The sequence below is a fragment of the Schistocerca nitens genome, chromosome 4 (assembly GCF_023898315.1).
Source record: "Schistocerca nitens isolate TAMUIC-IGC-003100 chromosome 4, iqSchNite1.1, whole genome shotgun sequence".
Lineage (NCBI taxonomy): Eukaryota > Metazoa > Arthropoda > Insecta > Orthoptera > Acrididae > Schistocerca > Schistocerca nitens.
Window position 1 is genome coordinate 736,356,105 of NC_064617.1, and position 19,794 is coordinate 736,375,898.

At 37.6% G+C, this 19,794-nt stretch overlaps 1 protein-coding gene across 1 annotated transcript in view; it reads left to right on the forward strand.

Moving 5' to 3' along the window:
• Window positions 1-19,794, forward strand: part of LOC126252943 (26S proteasome non-ATPase regulatory subunit 6-like) — a 138,613-nt gene that overhangs the window by 74,468 nt on the left and 44,351 nt on the right. Inside the window, exons 3-4 of the mRNA XM_049953952.1 lie at window positions 3,533-3,678; window positions 3,764-3,983. Coding sequence (XP_049809909.1) covers window positions 3,533-3,678; window positions 3,764-3,983 — 366 coding nt within the window. The remainder of the gene's footprint in view (window positions 1-3,532; window positions 3,679-3,763; window positions 3,984-19,794) is intronic.

The following is a 19,794-nucleotide window of genomic DNA, read 5'->3' on the forward strand; positions in this document are numbered from 1 at the left end:
CTTGAGTTTTTATATGGAAAACTAAATGAGGAAATTTAAATGTCAGTACCGCAAGGTGTGATGTTAGATGAGAATGAATATGTATGCAGCTTAAAAATTCTTTTTATGGTTTAAATGTACTTCCTGTTGTTGGAATCAAATGTTTTGTAAATTCTTGAAGTTTGGTTTCCAAGAGAATGACACAGCTAAATGTATTTTCTCTGAGAAAGTTGGAAATGATCTAGTCATCTTAACTTTGCTTGCAGAGGATGGGCTGTTGATTGGAAAAAGCAAAGAATCCCTCAGTGTCATTGTAGAAGAAATGGCAAAAACATTATAATAACTATTTCCAAAGTGAAAGTTTTTTGAGGAATGGAAATTGAGCGAAATAGAGAAGAAAAAGTGCTGTTTGTGCACCAAACAGTGTACGTTACATGAACTCTGAAATGTTTTGTCTTGTTAATCCTGTATCTGTTCTGGTAAATCCAGATGTGAAATTGTACACAATGGATGAAAATGCTCAGTGAGCAAAATTTCCATTGAGGTAAGCAGTTCACTTTTATTTCCCACAACAGTTAGTCAATCAGGTCTGACTTTTGCAGTGAGTGCACTAATCAAATACTTGAACAGTTATGATGAGAATGATTATCAAGCCAGCACATGCATTTTCAGGTATGTGTAAGGCATGAAAAATTGTGGTATATTTTAGAGAAAGAACGAAGACAAGATGATACTGTTCAGATATAGCAACTTGGATTATGCGGGAGATGTAGAAACAAGGCAGTCAACTTCTGGTTTTGTTTTTCTGTTATCAAATGAACTGATAATATGGTCCTCTGAGCAACAAATAATTGTGACCTTGAGCACTACAGAAGCAGAATATGTGGCACCCAGCATGGCTGTAAAAGACTTGATACAGCTGTGAAACCTAAGTGATTCAGAAATCAATATGATCAAGCAACATCTCAGATAAAAATTCTGAATATGTTCCTGAATGCAAAAGTGATTCAACAGTTGTTGCTATTGGGTGAAAGTAAATGTCTGCATAAGCAAGTGGACAATGTTAAGTCCTTTGCTGTAGTTTATGTGAATTTATGGGCCAGCATAATCTGCGTGAATATATGTGGCAGGTTGACTGCAGAAATGTTAAGGGCCCTCTTTATTAACATTGTTTACGATGCTGTAGTAAGGTGCTTCCTGAAAGTAATTTTATTTTGTGTTGAATCTAAAATTAATTTTATAGGTTGTTATACTGTATTACTGCAGAAATTATTTATGCAAAGCCTGGTAACAAAAACTGAAAAAATAGTCCTTTTAAATTTGTGGATTTGAGAAGTTTTGCAGTAATATTTCATTAATTCATCCAGCAAACTCTGTTAAGTCAATGCTGAATGTGTTCTCAGATTGCAAAAAAACACATTGTGTGTACTTAAAATATACAAGGCACTCCACTGGATTGAGTCCTACATTTGTGGGTGGTCTGGACCCCTGAATGTTTGTACTGTGTAAATCAGGAATGTCCAGTCCCCAGCTGTCAGGATGTGTGTGGCCCAAAGCAAGTACCTATCTGGCCCAAGAAGTGAACATGTGCCACATGATTGATGAAAAAGAATCCCATAAAACTCCACTTACATAAAGCTATGATGAATTCAGTGTTCCCAACACACAATGATATTCTTCTTTCATTGGCCTATTCTTTTTTTTTCTGTCAAAAGCTATGGCTGGAAATTTAGTTTTCAGAGTATTTGAACAAGCTATCTGTTGCATAGATTGTAATGGATGGGGCCTGCTGATCTGAAGCCATTTGATTCCCACTAATATGCAGGCCCTGCTCATCAGATCTAGTCCCACTGATCTGCCTGCAGGCCGGCTCTGTTTGTGTGTGGCGTAATGCAGTAGATTTCCATGGTTTATCCATGGACCCAGGACTGTGGTGCTTCTCAGCAGTCCAGAGGCATGGGCAATGGATTTCAGGAATTGCAACTGTCTTACTACAAGTACATTGTACAGTGTGGTGTTTATAGATATTTTATTTGTTCTAGTACATTTTGGTACTTCAAAAGTAGTTTAACATCTTAGAAAGTATGGACGATAAGAAGAAGAAATGTTTTGCAGTCACTGGTGGTTTGTGTGCTATGTACTCATATATTTCTTGAAAGAAAAATCACACAGTACTTGTGAAATAGTAGATATAACACAGTGAAAAATAACCGACAAAAACGAACATAGTAGAACCAACATTTTATTGGCGGTCACCTACAGTGTTGGTTTACACAATTCTTGCCTGCCTTACACACTCCTTTCAAGAGGCCTACTTTTTTCTGATGTTATTTCCGAAGTCAGGTATTTTAAATCTGTCCTGTGTCTCCAAGGAAATGTGTATTTTTGTCACCAAATGTTTTGTTTTATTCAAATAAATAACATCAGTGGTCTTAATGAAACACATATACCATTTGGCTTGCTTTCTCCATCTAAAAACTTCATTACAAAAGATGTTGATGTTAGTGCTAAATACTTTTGCTCACATCAGGAAACACCATCTGCTTGCAAGTTTTGTTTGGATATTTCTTGTTAGCACTATTGCTTCTTGTATCATAACTGCAAAGACAGATTGTTACCTTACATCTTAACTTACCCTTGAGATCTCAAAATTTGTCAGGGAAAAATGCTAAAACTTTTCTGGAAATCAGGGAAATATCAGGGAATTTCATTGGGGAAACTTGTGACAACCCCAAAAATGTGAAAATACATTAATAATAAAACTAATGATTTGTTTCTTGTAATGAAACTGAAGAAGAGCCTGCTTAGATTTTGCGATCATAAACAGTGTGTTATTTGCTACGTTTAACTCAAATTATCCCATATTAAATGGTGCTGTCAGAATCAGTAGACAGCTGAAAGTTGAAATGAGTAAAAATATGATTTATTCTTGATATTTCATTTGCACAGTGTATTCATGTAAGTTCAGTTATGGAAATGTTTTACTGAATGCTGAACTATAATGTTGTCAAGAAATATGTTTATGTAAGCATGTCGTATTCTTTAAAAACATGTTACTGGAAATAAAAAAAAATTGAAACACACTACAACTCTTTCAGAACATTGATATAGTTCCTTCACTGTGTGTTGGTTGACGTATATCTTCGAAGAAACTGGATGAAATGTCAAATTAAGAGTGTGTTCTGTGTTCAACTCTGCTCTGCGCATCCATGTGATACTCCTGAAATGTCAATCCTCAAGTAATTTTAAATAGCGTGTAGATACTAATATAATTCCAATTGTGAAGAAAAGGGCAATATTGATTCTATTTAAATTGTTTTTTTGTATAGTTCTTGTAACAGTGAAGTAGCTGAAAGGAAAGGTGCTTCAAAAGAAATGGTCAGTATATATTTTGTAGTAAATAATGGAAAAAGACCTGTAAAAATGAATTACATTTGTAACACATATATAGAGCCAGTATGTGAGGCTTTAACAAATGTAATTGAGCACATATTGTAGTTTGTAAAAATTATTACATTACATGGTCACTACTTTATTCAGTCATCATTTTCAGGATGAAGCAGTGAAAAATTTTCAAATCACATATGATAAAACTGTATCTCTTGGCCAGCGGTTGGAAATTGTGTTTTATTTAATTAGAATTGGCTTTTTCTATTGGGATCATGACCTGATTACAAGAAATATTGATAAAGCAGAAAGGTAAACTCCCATAACTGCTTAAAGTGTAAATAAATTCGCTTACAAAATTTTTGTCACTTTTAAATGTCTTCCATCATTTTCAAAGCTTAATTGAAGAAGGTGACAGTTGGGAACATCGCAACCGGATGAAAGTTTACAAAGGAATATATTCTATGATGAAAAGAGATTTTAAAAGCGCTGCTAACTCGTTTTTGGACTCAAGTTTAACTTTCACTTGTTATGAATTGATGGATTATCATGAGTTTATCCGTTACATTGTACTAATGGGTGTGATCTCTGTGCCTCGAAATGAACTTAAGGAGAAGGTAAGTTCTGTAATAGCAGTTCAAATTCTAATTAATCATTCATACCAAAATGAACAATCCTTATATGGACATGCTCATTTGTCTTGCTAATAAGGCATGATTTCTGCATCTAAAATTTGCCATGCTGATACAAGAGTACTTATTAAAGGAAGCATACAGATATTCTGAATGCGTTCAGAAGATATAAATAGTTGCAGTGCATGAACTAAATAAATTTATTAGTTGGCCAGGACGGAAATTGATTAGACATTTTTTGAAATAACTTTTATCTTTGCACTAAAACTTAGCTTCATGTATCTTGCGTTAATTCATAAATTTATATTTATGCAGGCTGCTGTTTATATGTGTGTAAGCTAGCAGGGTAGTTCATAGTGAAGGCAAAAAATATAAACATTTATTTCACCCCAAAGACAGTCTTTACAGAAAAGTTTGTTCTAAATAAAATTTTCAAAATTTGGTCGAAATGTTCATTTATGTTCCATGCTAAAATTATGTTATTTCCTATTGTTGTTTGCTTTACTGTTGTTGTCGAAACTGCAGTTTATAAAATTTTATTTTTATTTTAATTACTGTTAATAATTTAATTTTATTCTTCTGAGCTCATCTTCAGTTTAAAAGTTATTAATCCAACCTCAGCTGTAAGCAATAAATTAAATAAAGTTTAAAATTTCCCTGAAACAGCTTGTATCTGTATGGAGGAAACAGATACAAGCTGTTTCAATATTATGGTGCTGGGAAATTTTAAACGTTATTTAATTTATTGCTTACAGCTGAGGTTGGATTAATAACTTTTTAACTGAAGATGAGCTCAGAAGAATAAAATTACATTATTAACAGTATATTCCTAAATATTTATTTATTAGTTAAATGTATGATTATAGGTGATGCCTCCATTTGAAATCTGCTCATTTCTGGTCCTTGGCTTCTTCAGTGTGTGTGTTGTGCTTGACAACATATGATCAGAGACTGTTTTTTAATAATATCACCTAGCATTTTCAGACTGAGTATTTCATTAGTGTCCAAAAATGAAGCACAAGCAGGAAAAGAAAAAAAAATCAGAAGAGAAAAGAGAGCAATCACTATAAATAATTGTCAGGATTTTTCCACATTATGGTGTCCTTATAAGAAAAGCATGTGATTTTAATTACAAAAGTGGATTATGGTAGACCCATAATGCCTCAATTCTATTAACACTTTTGTTTTGAACTGAATGTAGTGTCTTGGTACAGTTTGTATTGTATTGCATTTTATTGGTCCAAGTTATCTTATTGTTGTGCAATTTGTGATTTAATGCCATGAAGAGCCCATTTGAAGCCTGAATTGCCGCTTAGAATCCTTGAAGACATTGAAGTAGATCAGATACAGATCACAGTGTCAACAACAATATTGCAGTACTGGTGTTATTCTGATGGCGATGCACTGTGGTGGCCACAACTGTTACTAAACACATAAGATGTATTTGCAGTTGCAAATAATGACTATCATCAGCTTTATGGAACGCTGACAATGGAAATTTGTGCCGGTTCAGGACTCAAACCAGGGTTTCCCACTTATCGCGAGTGGTTGTCTTACATTTGGCTATCTGTGCACGACTCACGGTCAGACCCAAACTTCCATATATCGTCAACAGTGCGTCTACGATCTATACTCGCATAGCAATTATGTGTATTCCTGTACAGATCTGACGTTGTGCTTGAAAGTCGCATGCCCGGTATCGACAGGCAAATACGATATTGCAGTGCTGGTGTTATTCCGATGACGATGCACTGCAGCTACCACAGCTGTTACTAAACACATCAGATGAATTTGCAATTGCAAATAATGACTACCATCAGCTGTAGAGTGGAATGATGACAATGAAAATTTGTGCTGAATAGCCAAATGGTGAGGCGACCGCTCGCAATAAGCGGGAAATCCGGTTTCGAGTCCCGGTCCGGCACAAATTTTCTCCACTAAGGGACTGGGTGTTGTGTTGTCCTAATCATCATCATTACATCCCCATTGACGCACAAGTGTCTGTTATGTAAATGGAGATCTAGCATGGAGCAAATCAATGTATTTTATTCCACAGGGATTTTGTTCCACGGGGATCTGTGTTGGTATCTTCTTTATTTCTGAGAATGATTAAACACACACCCTAGTTACTAACGTCCATCATAGCGTAATATAAAATCAAATAATTAAGATCAAGCAACACTGTAGAATAATTAATTTTACAGTGGCAAGGCCAGGGAAATTCAGGATGTTAGTACAGCGGGAGGTGACATCTACAGTGACAAGCAAGGTGCTGGGTGGTAAAGGAATATGAGCTACGGAGAGTCAGTGGAGGAAATTGTTGGTTTCTTGCTCTGCACCTCATAGAGGAGGCTATGGGTTGCAGACAGGCCCAAAGAAAAAGATTAATGTTTTAGTAGACACTAAAACAAAAAAACCAGATAAATCCAATCAGTACAAAATTGCCTTAGACACCAAGAAATTTATTGAAATAGAATAAAATACGGTGTAAACAAAAACCTAATATGGATTTAAAAACTTTGAAAAATATTAAAATAAGCTGACAGCTGGAAAGTCTATGGGCACTAAAGCCAACAAATGTAATATACGTGTTATTATCAGAGAGGACAATACAGTTTTTTTTAAATGAAAATGAGATTTCTGGAAGAGCAAAAGAAACGGGTATGGAGTTCCAAGCAAAAGTGAGAATGCTAGACTACAATAACTTTTTGTTTATGCCAAAAGAGAAAGATATCTGAATGTGATGAATCCACAATTGCCTAAACTGAGAGCTGAACTGAAATTGTAGGGGCTAGGTATTCTGATTAGACCTATTGTAAAGAACATCAGTTGTCCATCTTAAAAACTAAAAAAAAGTTATACATAAATAAGGTAAAGGCAAGCACTGGCCTACAGTGGATTTATGTGTGCAGCACAGTAACACATAATAGAAAATGGCATTCACACCAGCTTCCGAGCACTAGCTTTTTTTCCAGCAGTAGTAAACACATTGTTACCATTGTTACAATGACTGCATGGACACCCACACCCACCCACCCACCCACCCACCCACCCCCACACACACACACACACACACACACACACACACACACCCATGGATATGCCAAGACTAATTATTGAAACTTGATTATTGAAAGTATTTGTCTGAACTGATAGAGGTGAGGAGGGGTTGGGGAAGGACATAAGGAGAGGGTAATGAGAAAGAGCCATGTTTTTGTACAGATGACTTCGCAGCCATGTGGAGTGTGCATTAAGGGACTTGTGTGGTTGTGTATGTGGATGGGTGTACTATTGCCCCTCCCTTGTTTTACATATTGCTCCAGCCAGGATTCCCGATACTATTATGAATAAAAAGTTAAATATTTAGAAAACTTACAACTACAGATGTGGTTATTGTTTATCATTAGATGCATTAGAAGAAGTGTAAATTTGTAGCCAACAAGAGAGCTACCTTCAAAATCTATTAAATTAGCAGATAGATTAGAAGGAAAAACATTTCTATGACTTACTCACTATTTGTTGTAATTTTTATGAGGTTTTCTTCTATTTTTACATTTTGCATTTTAGTATCTTCTGTAATGTAAGTAGTATGGCACATTTAAAGCAACATGGTTTTAACTAAATTCCTATCACACATTTACACACAATAGCATGGTTTTATTAGATTTACAAGGAATAGATATGACCAAATAATGTAACACTTAGAATTGTTTGTTATTGAACCACTGTATTTGAATGACATGATTCATTGTAGCCATTATTATATTTTATCATAACATGTTTTAAATGAGTTTAGATAGTACTAATGAAGCAGATGTCTATGAAAGCAAGTACTGAGACTGTGATTAGATGCTGCAGTGGCATTATGTTCCCAAATACTGAGTATTGGGTGTTGCACAATACTCCACTGTCCCACCAGCAAGAGAAAACTACACCTATGATGAACAACACTGCCTTATTTGCATCTCAGTGGCAAATGTCTGTGTCCTGCTTGACATATTCATTGTTAAACAGATAGGACTTTCCAAGCTATTTGTGATGGTAACTAAACACAACCTAATACTTTGCTTAGCTACATGACAGAGGCAGTATTTTGTTGGAGCCATTATTATGTTTTACTGCGATATGTTATAAATTGTTTTTGTTAATTTTAATAAGTAGACTGTGTACACAAGTGGACAGGTTGTGGCTAGGCACTGGAGAATGCCGAGTATTGAGCCAGACGTACCACTACAGTGGTCCACCAATAAGAGAAGTTAGACCTGGGATGATAGTACAAGCTGACTTGCATGACTGTGATGGCTATTGGCTTCCTGTGCAACATTATCTTTGCTTAGCACGATGGATCTTACATGCTAGTCACTATGACAATGTATACACAGTCTAATGGCTCAGTCTAGTAAATGACACAGGGCAGCTTTTATTATTCTTGCTGTTGCTACCAGCCTTCTAAACTTTCTAAAATGTATTAGTAGATAGTGAGCAATATTGTATTACATTTTCATGTGTAATATGAGGTTTTTGTGTGTACACTGTTTGCGGATTTTGCTTCTTTTATTATGGATCACTTTAAAGGCAGGCGGATCTTCTCTCTTATAATGCCCAGCCTTTGCTAGCTAATCAGCAGTTAGTGACAGGTATCAGTCAGCACCACACAGCAGCTCTGTGCACCGACTCCTCAAGTCATCTGGGTAACACATCATTTTATATCATTACCAATGTTGCTTTGTTTAATTCTGCTTACCCTTTTTATACCATTTCAAAATTGTATTCCTAAAATGTGAGAGACCATCCTTCTAGTCTGGCACATAGCAGTTTACAGTTCAGTAAGGAACTTTTAACACCCATATGAATTTTAATGCCTTTAATTGTGTGACAGAATGTGATTGCTCACATGCTGTTAACGCTTGGTGGCAAAATTTTTTGTGTATACAGTAGTTTTACCATCAATTTTGATGATTTGAAATAGAGGAAGTCCCAATCCAAAGCTGGAAATATCCATGCCAAACTGAAATCATGAATCATGTTTGGGTGATTAAGCAACCTCATGGCTCTTTAAGTATTGTTTCATCAGGGCTGCTACAAGTTTTGGAAATCAGGGCTTTTCCAACATGTCAGGGAAATCAGGGAAATATCATGGAAATCTGAAGAAGAAAAAAGCACTGAAAAAATCTCATTTTTGCCTCAGTAGATGAAATGGTTTGTTTACTGAGATGCTATGCATCATTGCTGGCAGGGTGCAGCTGAGTACGTGCACTGCTTCCGCATTTCCTCACTCTTACTGCCTCTCCCATTCCTAACCACTCTCCTCAGCCTGCAGTCAGTGCTGCCACTACCTCTTGCCACTAGCCTAGCAGCTGCCGATGAGAGGCAGGGAGGTGTGAGAGTGGTTTGTTTGGATCTGATTCTCAGAGGCTATTGACGCAGCAGTCAGAGACGGCGGTCATGAGTGCACGAGTTACATCTGAATGATTATGTGAAAGTGTGTGCACACTCATTTTCTGACAAAGGCTATTGCCAAAAATTTGGTTGTGTCTTTTGTATGTGCCTATCTGAGGCTCAGTGATCATCTTCACTGTGAGTTGCTACCTATCCTCATTATTATTGATTCTCAGAGTATTCACTCAAATTATCTATTGCATGGACTGATCACTGTGATCTCATTTCATCAACATACTGTCTGTGACTCGTGAATAGCTGCCCACATGAGTGGATTTCCACAGTGGGCCAAAACTGCAGGCCATTTCTGCGGGTAACTGATGGAGCATGCCTGCCAATCTGAAGCCCATTGTTTCCCATTAATGCGCAGGCGCTGTCCGTCAGATTTGGTCTCACCAATTTGCCCGCAGGCTGGGTCTGTTTGCATGTGATGTAATGCACAGATTATCATCATGGACCCAGGACTGTGGTGCTCCTTGTCAGGCCAAAGGCCATGAGCGATGGATTTTAGGAATTGTGACTGTCTCACCACAAGTATGTTGTAGAGTGTGGTATTTCATAGACTTTTAGTTTGAGTACATTTTGTTACTTAAAAAGTCATTTTTACATGTTAGAAAGTATGAATGATAAGAAGAAGAAAATTGTGGCAGTTGCTGGGGTGGTTTGTACGCTATGTACTCATAAAGTTCTCAAAAGAAAAATCACAAAGTACCTGTAAAATGAAATGATTGTGTGGCATTGATGGCTGAGAGAACCCATCCAGGGAAGTTCAGCTGCCGGGTTGCAATTCTTCATTCAGATGATGCCACATTGATCAACTTGCATGTCGGTGATCATGAAATGTTTATGAGTGGAGAAAATATCCAACCTGGCCGGGAATCGAACTGGGCCTGCTGCATGGTAGGCAAACACATTACCACTCAGCTAAGCAGGCAAACATACAATACCACTAAAATAACAGACATAACACAGTGGCTAATAATTAACAATAATGAACATAATAGAACCAACACTTTATTGGCTGTCACCTATAGTGTTGGCTGTCACCTATAGTGTTGGTTTACACAACTCTTCCCTGCCCCTGCCGTATACACTTCTTCCAAGAGGCCTACTTTTCTCTGAGGTTAGTTCCAAAATCAGTGAAGGTATTTTAAATCTGTCATGTGACTCCAAGGAAAGGTGTATTTTTGTCACAAAATGTGTTTAATTTTACTGAAATAAAATAGCAGCACATATACTATTTGGCTTGCGTTCTCAGTCTGAATACAGTTCACTAAAAAAAGATGTTGATGTTAGTACTTAAGATTTTGGCTTACATTTGTAGAAATACAGAAGTCCCTACATTATTTTGTTAACTTATGTCTTTAGTCACCCTTGAGGTCTCAAAATTTGTCAGGGAAATCTGCTGAAACTTATCTGGAAACCAGGAAAATATCAGGGAATTTCGCTTGGGGAAACTTGTGGCAAACCTGTTCAGGATATCAAATGCTTATTCACACTGATGCTCATTCCCATACATCATGCTTCCATAACACTTGGCTGAGTGTATTACTATTAAGTGCTTGTATGGACATGAACCAGTGATACAAACTGCAGAGGCTAATGAAACTTGTCCATGCCTCCCTGTTTTGTATTCTGGGAATTTTTTTCATGGCACCGATCTTTCTTGGATCTGCATTATCTCTTCTGGTGTAATGTTCAAGGAATATGATTTCCAAACTGTGATATCATGTTCATCTTGGCATCTGATCTCAACAAACATTTTAAAAATATCACGATTATGAAACAGTCCAATCCAAAAAATAATAACCATCCTGAGACAAGTTTTGAAGGTATGCCATGTGTGCTTGGACAAACTCTACCTAAAGCATCAGCCAAGAAGAAATCATAAATGAAATACAAAAAGTAGTACTTGATAGACTAGCCACAATGACTGTTAGTAAAATTATCATGGGCATCAGCCAAATAATTAAAGTTAAGGCAAAGTTACGTGAACTGAAGGGGAAGGTAATACAACAATTTCTTCACAGGATAAAATACAGAGTATAATCGAAGGAATGAAGCACTTAAACTCATTCACGACAGCAACAAAACAAGGAGAAGAGGACATGCTAAATGTAGTAATGATAAATTAATATTTGTTCACCAAATCATTCAGCATCTAACAAATAAAGTACAACAACAAAAACAAACAATTTTTGACAGTGTTACGTAATTAGATAGATAAAAAAATCTACTCATCAAATGGTAGCAGAAAAACACACACACATTAAAAAAGGTTATACTTACGCAAGCTTTCGAAGCCACTGGCTCCTTCTCCCAGCAGAAGGGTTGCAGGGGAGGGAACAAGGATGAAGGAAAATGACTTGAGAGGTCTAGGAAAGCAGTAGATTTTTGAGAAGCCACCAAGAACTGCAGATATGGAGAGATTTGCTGTACGAGATGAGAAGGAAAGACTGATTGTTGAGGACTGCACTGGATGAGATTTGAAAACCGGAGAGCTCAAAGGTGGAAGACAGGATAATATGCAAGGCAGTGATTACTGCTAAAACATCATGCATGAGTTAATAAGAGTGAAAAGCTAAGTGCATTGTATCTAACGGAGGGGGGGGGAGTGGGATGCCAGATCAGGAAATGAAAGATGTAGAAAACTAAAACAAAGTGAAGAAAGGAGTAGTTATTGTGAAGAAACGCCAAGACAGAAGAAATTAAAGTAAATTAAAGCCAGGTGGGTGGCAAGAACCAATGGCGTGTTACAGCACTAGTTCTCACGTATGGAGTTTCGAGAAACTGTTGTCTGGGCAAAGAATCCAAATGACACACGTGGTGAAACAGGCACCGAGATCATGCCTATCATGTTGTAGAGCATGCTTTGCAGCAGAATATTGTGCATTGCTGGTCTACACCCTCTGCCTGTGCCCATTCATCCTAACTAATAACTAGGTGGTACTCATACTGATGTAAAAGGTTGAACTCCTGGAAGCCGTAAGTATCTTCCCCCAGTTAAATTTCACGTGGTTCTGTTTTGAATCCCATGGCACTTTTCTTGATGTTGATCTCGTCCTCACTGAAGACCAGCTATACACTTCTGCCCAATTAAACGTACTAACATCCTTTCTGTGGAATACAAACAGCCCTTGGCATTTGAGGCAAATGTATTCATTCGGAGGCAGACTGTTTACAACAATACACCACCATTCTCACCTTAGCCTCCACTGGACTTAATTACCCCACCAGCCTAGTTCAAAAGCAGGTTTCCTGGGCCATCACATTCAATCCTGGTACTGCTGATCCCTCCAAAAAATAACTTCAGAGCACACCACTTGCCACTCAGTATTATCCTGGTCTACTTTGACAAAGCATTGACTTCCAAAAATCGTGCCCTAAAATTAGATCAATTCTGTCTGAGGCTTTGCCCACTGCACCTAGAATAGCTTTTTGTTGCCCTCCCAATCTCAGCAATGCTCTGTGCACCCTCTTTCCACCACCTATACCAGCCCTGTAACTGGAAAACATATACTATCAAAGGGCAAGCCATCTGTGAAACAACATGTCATGTACTAGCTGTTATGTAAATAAAGTACAATAGTCAAAGATTGAGTTGAAGGGTATAGATAGCTCTGTTTGTAACATAGCACATTGGCACATAGAATTTAGAATTAATCATGTGGTCTTAAAGTCTTACAATTTAGCCTGTGCATACACAGGATGTATACGCCCCGGGACAACTGGGAAATCTGGTAAAAACCCAGGAATTTTTTACTCTGGGAGAAAACTGGGAGAAACCTGGAAATTTTTAGAATTCCAGGAATTTCTCATTGTTTTAGTTGTCAGAGATGGAAAAGCACTGACACTGTTTTGCTTGGATTTAGCTGCAGGCTGTTGGCTTCATAATACTGTCCCATCTCGTCAGAAGAAGACAAAAGTTGTCTTTCAATACCTTCAGATGTCTTTTGCCTACTACAACAGCTTTGCCTTCTTTCAGAGCCCAGATATCATTAGTGATTTGTTCTGTTGTTACAGGGTGGAGGATGCTCTCAGTTTCTGATTTTATGTCACATGTTACTTTATCTATAGTCTCCAGACACTTCCTGCTACACTTCCCTTTAAGTAGAAGTCAATGGGCAATTTCATCTGCAGTGATGTTGCTAAATCACTAACGTTTGTGAGGGTCATTGGATGATTTCTTTGTTGCGGACCAGGCCTTCTTGCTGTTGTGAGTAAAGTCGAGGTCTGTCATCAATCTGCACCACTCAGCTCTGTCAGTGGAGCCTACTCCCTTGTTACATTGGAGAAAAGGTCTTCCTCAAATCTGCGACAATAATCAGCATATAGCTGTGCATCATCAACTTCTAACCCTGATATGTAGCTCATACTGCATCCCCTTGTAATACTGTGACACGCAGCTTTAAGCAGGAACTTGATGAACGCCTCTCCATTCTTTGGATTGGCATCTATTTCCAACACTTTACTGTCTTCTACAATTTCGGTAAAGACGTCCCACTTGGCCTTTTTAAAGTGGAATCTGTGTCTGATACGTGCAACTTGAGGTTGTAAGACTTTTTGAGTGGTGCACATAATTGGTCTGTGTTGTGTGGAGGGTACCACTTGCAGAACCTGCTTCTTTATAGTTTCACTTGTGTCACAGCTATCAATAGGAGATCAGGGTTGTAACTCTCCTTCCATTGACTGCAATAGAATTGCTCTGTGTAATGGATGAGTTTGAGTTGCTGTCATTCTGCTCATAGCTCAGTTTCAAGTGTTCAACTTCAAGTCCATCATTATACATGCACTATATACCCAGTCAACATGGTGACTGTTGAAATCACGACAGTAACTGTTTTTCTGGTTGTGGTGATTTCCTAGGGGTCGGAAAACAAACTTAGTGGCAATAGGTTTGTAGACAGAAGTTACAGTGCACTTGTCAAGTTCCACAGTTTGGATTTTGATGTCATCATCTGTGAATGAGAATGTTGCGCCTTTAGGAGTGGCTATCATATCAAGAACTTGATTTAGTTTAGACAAAAAGATATTCGTATCTCCTCCAGATCTGTACAAACATAAAGCTGTCCATTTTCTACAGTTAAATTGGTCCCTTAATTCTTCTGCTGCCAGCTCAAAATGCTTCTCTAAACTGATTGTACACAGGTCACTTCTGACATTAAATGAGAAGTTTTGTTTTGTATAAATCCAACAACCCCCACATTTCATTTTATAGATGTTCTACTCTATCAGGGTGTATATGCAGATAAGGAAAAAGAATTGCTGGATTTTTCCTGGATTTCTTGGTTAAAAAGACACTTTTTCCCAGGTGAAAATACAGTTTTTCTGTTTTAAGTGACAGTATACTTTCCCTCAGGACTGGGAAACTTCTCAATCCTTTGAATAGTAAAGGTTTTATACACCAATGCAGAATGTCCTGGCACTTTAGGAAACAAAATCCAACAAAAAGAAAGATGCATTTTGGGAAGATCTTTGATGCGCAATAACAAGTACACCCTATTGTTCATATTACGAAAGTATAATTACAAAGTCCACCAAACACAGCACTTTAGTTTCCAAAGCACTGAAACTGAGATAGCAGTGTGTTTTTGTCAGTCAATCACAGCTTACATCACATGACCTTCCGAGCCAATGACAGCTGATATTCAGAGCATAGGACATATGATGTAGTCACGCCACAGCAACATCACTCTTAAGCACCAATGAGAACAGTTAGCAGGTTAAATTTATATATATTGAGTCTAGCTACAAGGAAAGCTAAGCTTTCACATATAATATCGATCTTTTTTTGCATGTGTTGTCCTTCAAGAAATAGCAAACACAAATGCACCAGCAAAATTTTAAATAATGACATAAATGTCTGGTCTTATGGGTCCAAAATGTTGCTAGGTGGCTGTTAAAGTTTGAATGAGATTTAAATGCTCTGTGAGTTACGAAATGCATCACACATTTTCATGCATAATATAATTCATCTTGAGTAAATGGCAATTTATTTTGAAAATAATGCTTCTCAAACCACGATTCACAGCATTTTCCAGCAGCCTGTTAGAAATGTAAATAGTTGTGACATCAAGCTCATCAAAAGCAGTTTTTCGTTATGAAGTAGTGCGTAGTCTTTGACACAGTTTTCTGTTTACAGACACTTGTGAGTGCACTATTTTATTCTTCTTTTTTTGAAAATGGTGAATTTGACTAAAATTTTATTCTGATGTTATTCTCTTGTTTATGTTTTATTGCTGCATATTATTCTGCAGTAGAGGACTAAAGGAAAATTCTTTGTTGATTATCAGTTCTTATCAATTAATCATCCGCCACCCCGTAACAACAGAACAAATCACTAACGGTATCTGGGCTCTGAAAGAAGGCAAAGCTGTTGGGGTGGGCAATGTACATGTAGAACTGCTAAAAAATCTTGGCAAAAGATGTACTGTATGGCTCTGCCAAAGGTTCAACAACTGCCTGGAAACATTCAGCATCCCGAAGCTCTGGAAACGAGCTCGTATTGCTGGTATGATCAAGGCTAGAAAATCACAAAATGGCCTGAAACATTTTGACCAATACATTTACTCTTCCATCCATTCAGCCTGTTTGAATAAATTATTCTAGCCTGGCTCACTCCACTTATAGAAGATAAGGTAATTAGAGAAAGAGCTGGTGTCTGACCTGGGTGCTGTTGTATAGGGCAGGTACTGAATTGTACCCAGCATATTGAAAATGGCTTCGAGAAAGGTCTTGTCACCTCTGTTACCTTTGTTGACCTGGAATGTGGCATATGACATGGTAAACACCAGGAAACCTCTCCCAAAGTTATACAATGCAACCAAAGATTATGAATTTATGAAGATCACTGCAGAAGACTCTGTGTTAGTCTTCAAAGCTCAGTAAGTCGATGGCACAAAACAAAAAATGGTCATCCCAAGGAAGCGTTCTTGCTGCCACACGATTCAACTTGTACCCAAATGGCCAGCCACGCAACAGGTTTTCCACTTTGTTTATTGATGCTGATAATCTGGCCCTCTCTATCCGGCAAAAGACATCTGAAGGTATTGAAAGACAACTTTTGTCTTCTTTTGATGAGATGGGAAAGTATTATGAGGCCAACAGCCTGTGGCTTAAATCCAAGCAAAACAGTGTCAGAGCTTTCCCATCTCTGTAGTAAATATACTATCTACTGGTTAAAAGTCTCAGGGCTGATAACTCCTCTCGATCACAGCTCTACTCCTAAATACCACAAGGTTATTCTTGACACGAGAGAACGAAGGCTTCAACATGAAACAGTTATCTTAATTGAACTCAAAGGCACAAGTTGGGGAGTGAGCCCACATACACTTCAGATGTCAGCTCTAATATGCTGCTTGGCAGGAGAATATGCTTCCCCTGTGTGGCACCAATCCTGCCACTCGAAACAGGTTGATAATCCTCTTCACCAAACTTGCCACCTGGTGACAGGATGCTTGACAGCAACCCCAGTCAAAATGATCCAGGTTCTGGCTGGAATAGCTCCACCCAATATCAGGTGGATAGTAATTGCAGAATCCAAAAGGAGCAAAGTCAATACATCAGGAAAAACTTCAAGTACCTCGCCCTTAGTGAAGTCAAAGGCAGAAGAGGGGCTTCAGTGTTGGCAGGAAAGACCTAACATGATCAGATAACCACTAAAAGAGGAGCTACCCACAGGAGACGCCTGTCATGACCAACATGGAGCTACCAAATCATCTTCACAGGGGCATTGACTGAACTAAAACTGTCATGTTAAAATAGGGTCTCTGTGATAACTGAGATGTGTCCTGGGTGTGTGGTGTTGAGCAGATAATAATATATTTCCTTCATTGCCTTGTTTACACCTTTCCTTCTCATCCCATCCGGTAAGTCTCTACTGACCCGGGGTTATGGGTGACTTTACTGAACTGTACCCCTTTCCCTAAACCTCTCTAGTCCTTTTCCTTCACCCCTATTCCTTCCTCTTCAACTCTTCTGTTAGAAGGAGCCATTGGCTCAAAAGTGTTTAAAAGTAAAACCTTGTTGTGTGTGAGTTCTCCTGCCATCACTTGGCACAATTTACAATTCACAGTTTAAATCATCTACATCACAATACAAAATAAAGGCACATGTTACAGTCATTTCCTGGTGGCAACAATGTCATTGATACAGCAAACTACTATTACTGGGAATTCATTTCCTGGTGGCAACAATGTTATCGATACAGCAAACTACTATTACTGGGAATAAGTAACAAAAGTTACATTATTGAACAGTCAGTATGTGTGACTGTTGTGCAGAGAACTCAGGTTCAATTTATGCCACTGATAAGGCCCGTATTAGGATGATAAACTTACATAAAAATAACTTTTTTATTGACACTAGAACTGTCACCACTAAAAAAGTTCCGAAAACTATAGAACTAGTAGTAGTAATAGTAATAATAATGATAATAATAATAATAATAATAATAGGGCTAACCCCCCTTTTAGTGTGATTAGTTGGTTCAGGACAGAACTAAAGAAGCCTCGGACAAGCGCCGTCATGGTCGGGGACGACGCTTGAACCCTATGCCCGCCCACAATGGTAACGACACTGCTAGCTAACTGGAAAATGATTTAAATCCAAATAGAGGTGTTTTGCAGGATATGCTTCCTGCAACCACCCTAGAAGGAAAACAAAGACAGAGGATGAGATGGTCAGATGAAGTTAATCGACACCTCATGTTCTGTTATTACCAAGCAACAAACCTAGGAACCAACATAACTGGATACAGATCACAAGTATACACAACATTTATTACCAGATACCCAGAATTAAAATTTTTAACAGAACAACGACTAGCTGATCAGATCCGTGTAATAATCAAAAATAACAGGATACCCCAGTCAGAATTAGAAAACATCAAACAACAAGTACAACAAATACTGGAACAAAATAATGTGCAATCAGAAGAAGAAGAAAATACAGTAATGGACTCAAACATCCCAGAGCAAACAAACAAAGAACAACACGCACCAATTAAACAATCTGAGGAAAACGAAATCTTAAGACAGCCACCAGAACAAGCACAAACAGAACACGAAGTGACACACAGGTTAGATATAGAAGAAAAATTTCAGCTGACATATATAGAATACAAAGACACAAATACAGACATAAGACCATTCTTGCATAGACCACCAAATAACCCACAAGTCGAAACAACAATAAAAACTATCAACACAATCATACACAACAAAATAAGTGAAAACACAACTATGGAAGAGTTACAACTACTGGTTTATATAGGAGCACTCACTACACTAAATATACACACTAGACAGAGATCAGAACCAACCAACACACAGAAGAAACCCACAAAACCAGCATGGCAACACAGGCTACAGATCAGAATAGAAAAACTGAGAAAAGACATCGGACAGCTAACACAATTTATAAGAAATGAAATCTCGGAAAAAAAACGAAAAAGGTTAGGTAAAATCTCACAACAAGAAGCGACAGAGCAATTAGACGAAAAGAAGCAGAAATTACAAGCATTAGCCAAACGACTCAGAAGATACAAAAAAAGTGAAAATAGAAGGAAACAAAACCAAACATTCAACACAAACCAAAAGAAATTTTACCAGACAATAGATAACACACACATTAAAATAAACAATCCACCAAACATAACAGACATGGAACACTTCTGGAGCAACATATGGTCAAACCCGGTAGAACATAACAGGCATGCACGGTGGATACAAGCGGAAACAGACACATACAAGATGATACCACAAATGCCTGAAGTGATAATTTTGCAACATGAAGTCACCCAAGCAATTAATTCTACTCACAATTGGAAAGCCCCTGGAAATGATAAAATAGCAAATTTCTGGTTAAAGAAGTTCACCTCAACACATTCACATCTAACTAAATTATTTAACAGTTACATTGCAGACCCATACACATTCCCTGATACACTTACACATGGAATAACTTATCTGAAACCTAAAGATCAAGCAGACACAGCAAACCCAGCTAAATATCGCCCCATAACATGCCTACCAACAATATACAAAATATTAACTTCAATCATTAAACAGAAATTAATTACACATACAACACAGAACAAAATTATAAATGAAGAACAAAAAGGCTGTTGCAAAGGAGCACGAGGATGTAAAGAGCAACTGATAATAGATGCAGAGGTGACATATCAAGCTAAAACTAAACAAAGGTCGCTACACTACGCATACATTGATTACCAAAAAGCTTTTGATTGTGTACCACACTCATGGTTACTACAAATATTGGAAATATACAAAATAGATCCTAAATTGATACAGTTCCTAAACATAGAAATGAAAAATTGGAAAACCACACTTAATAT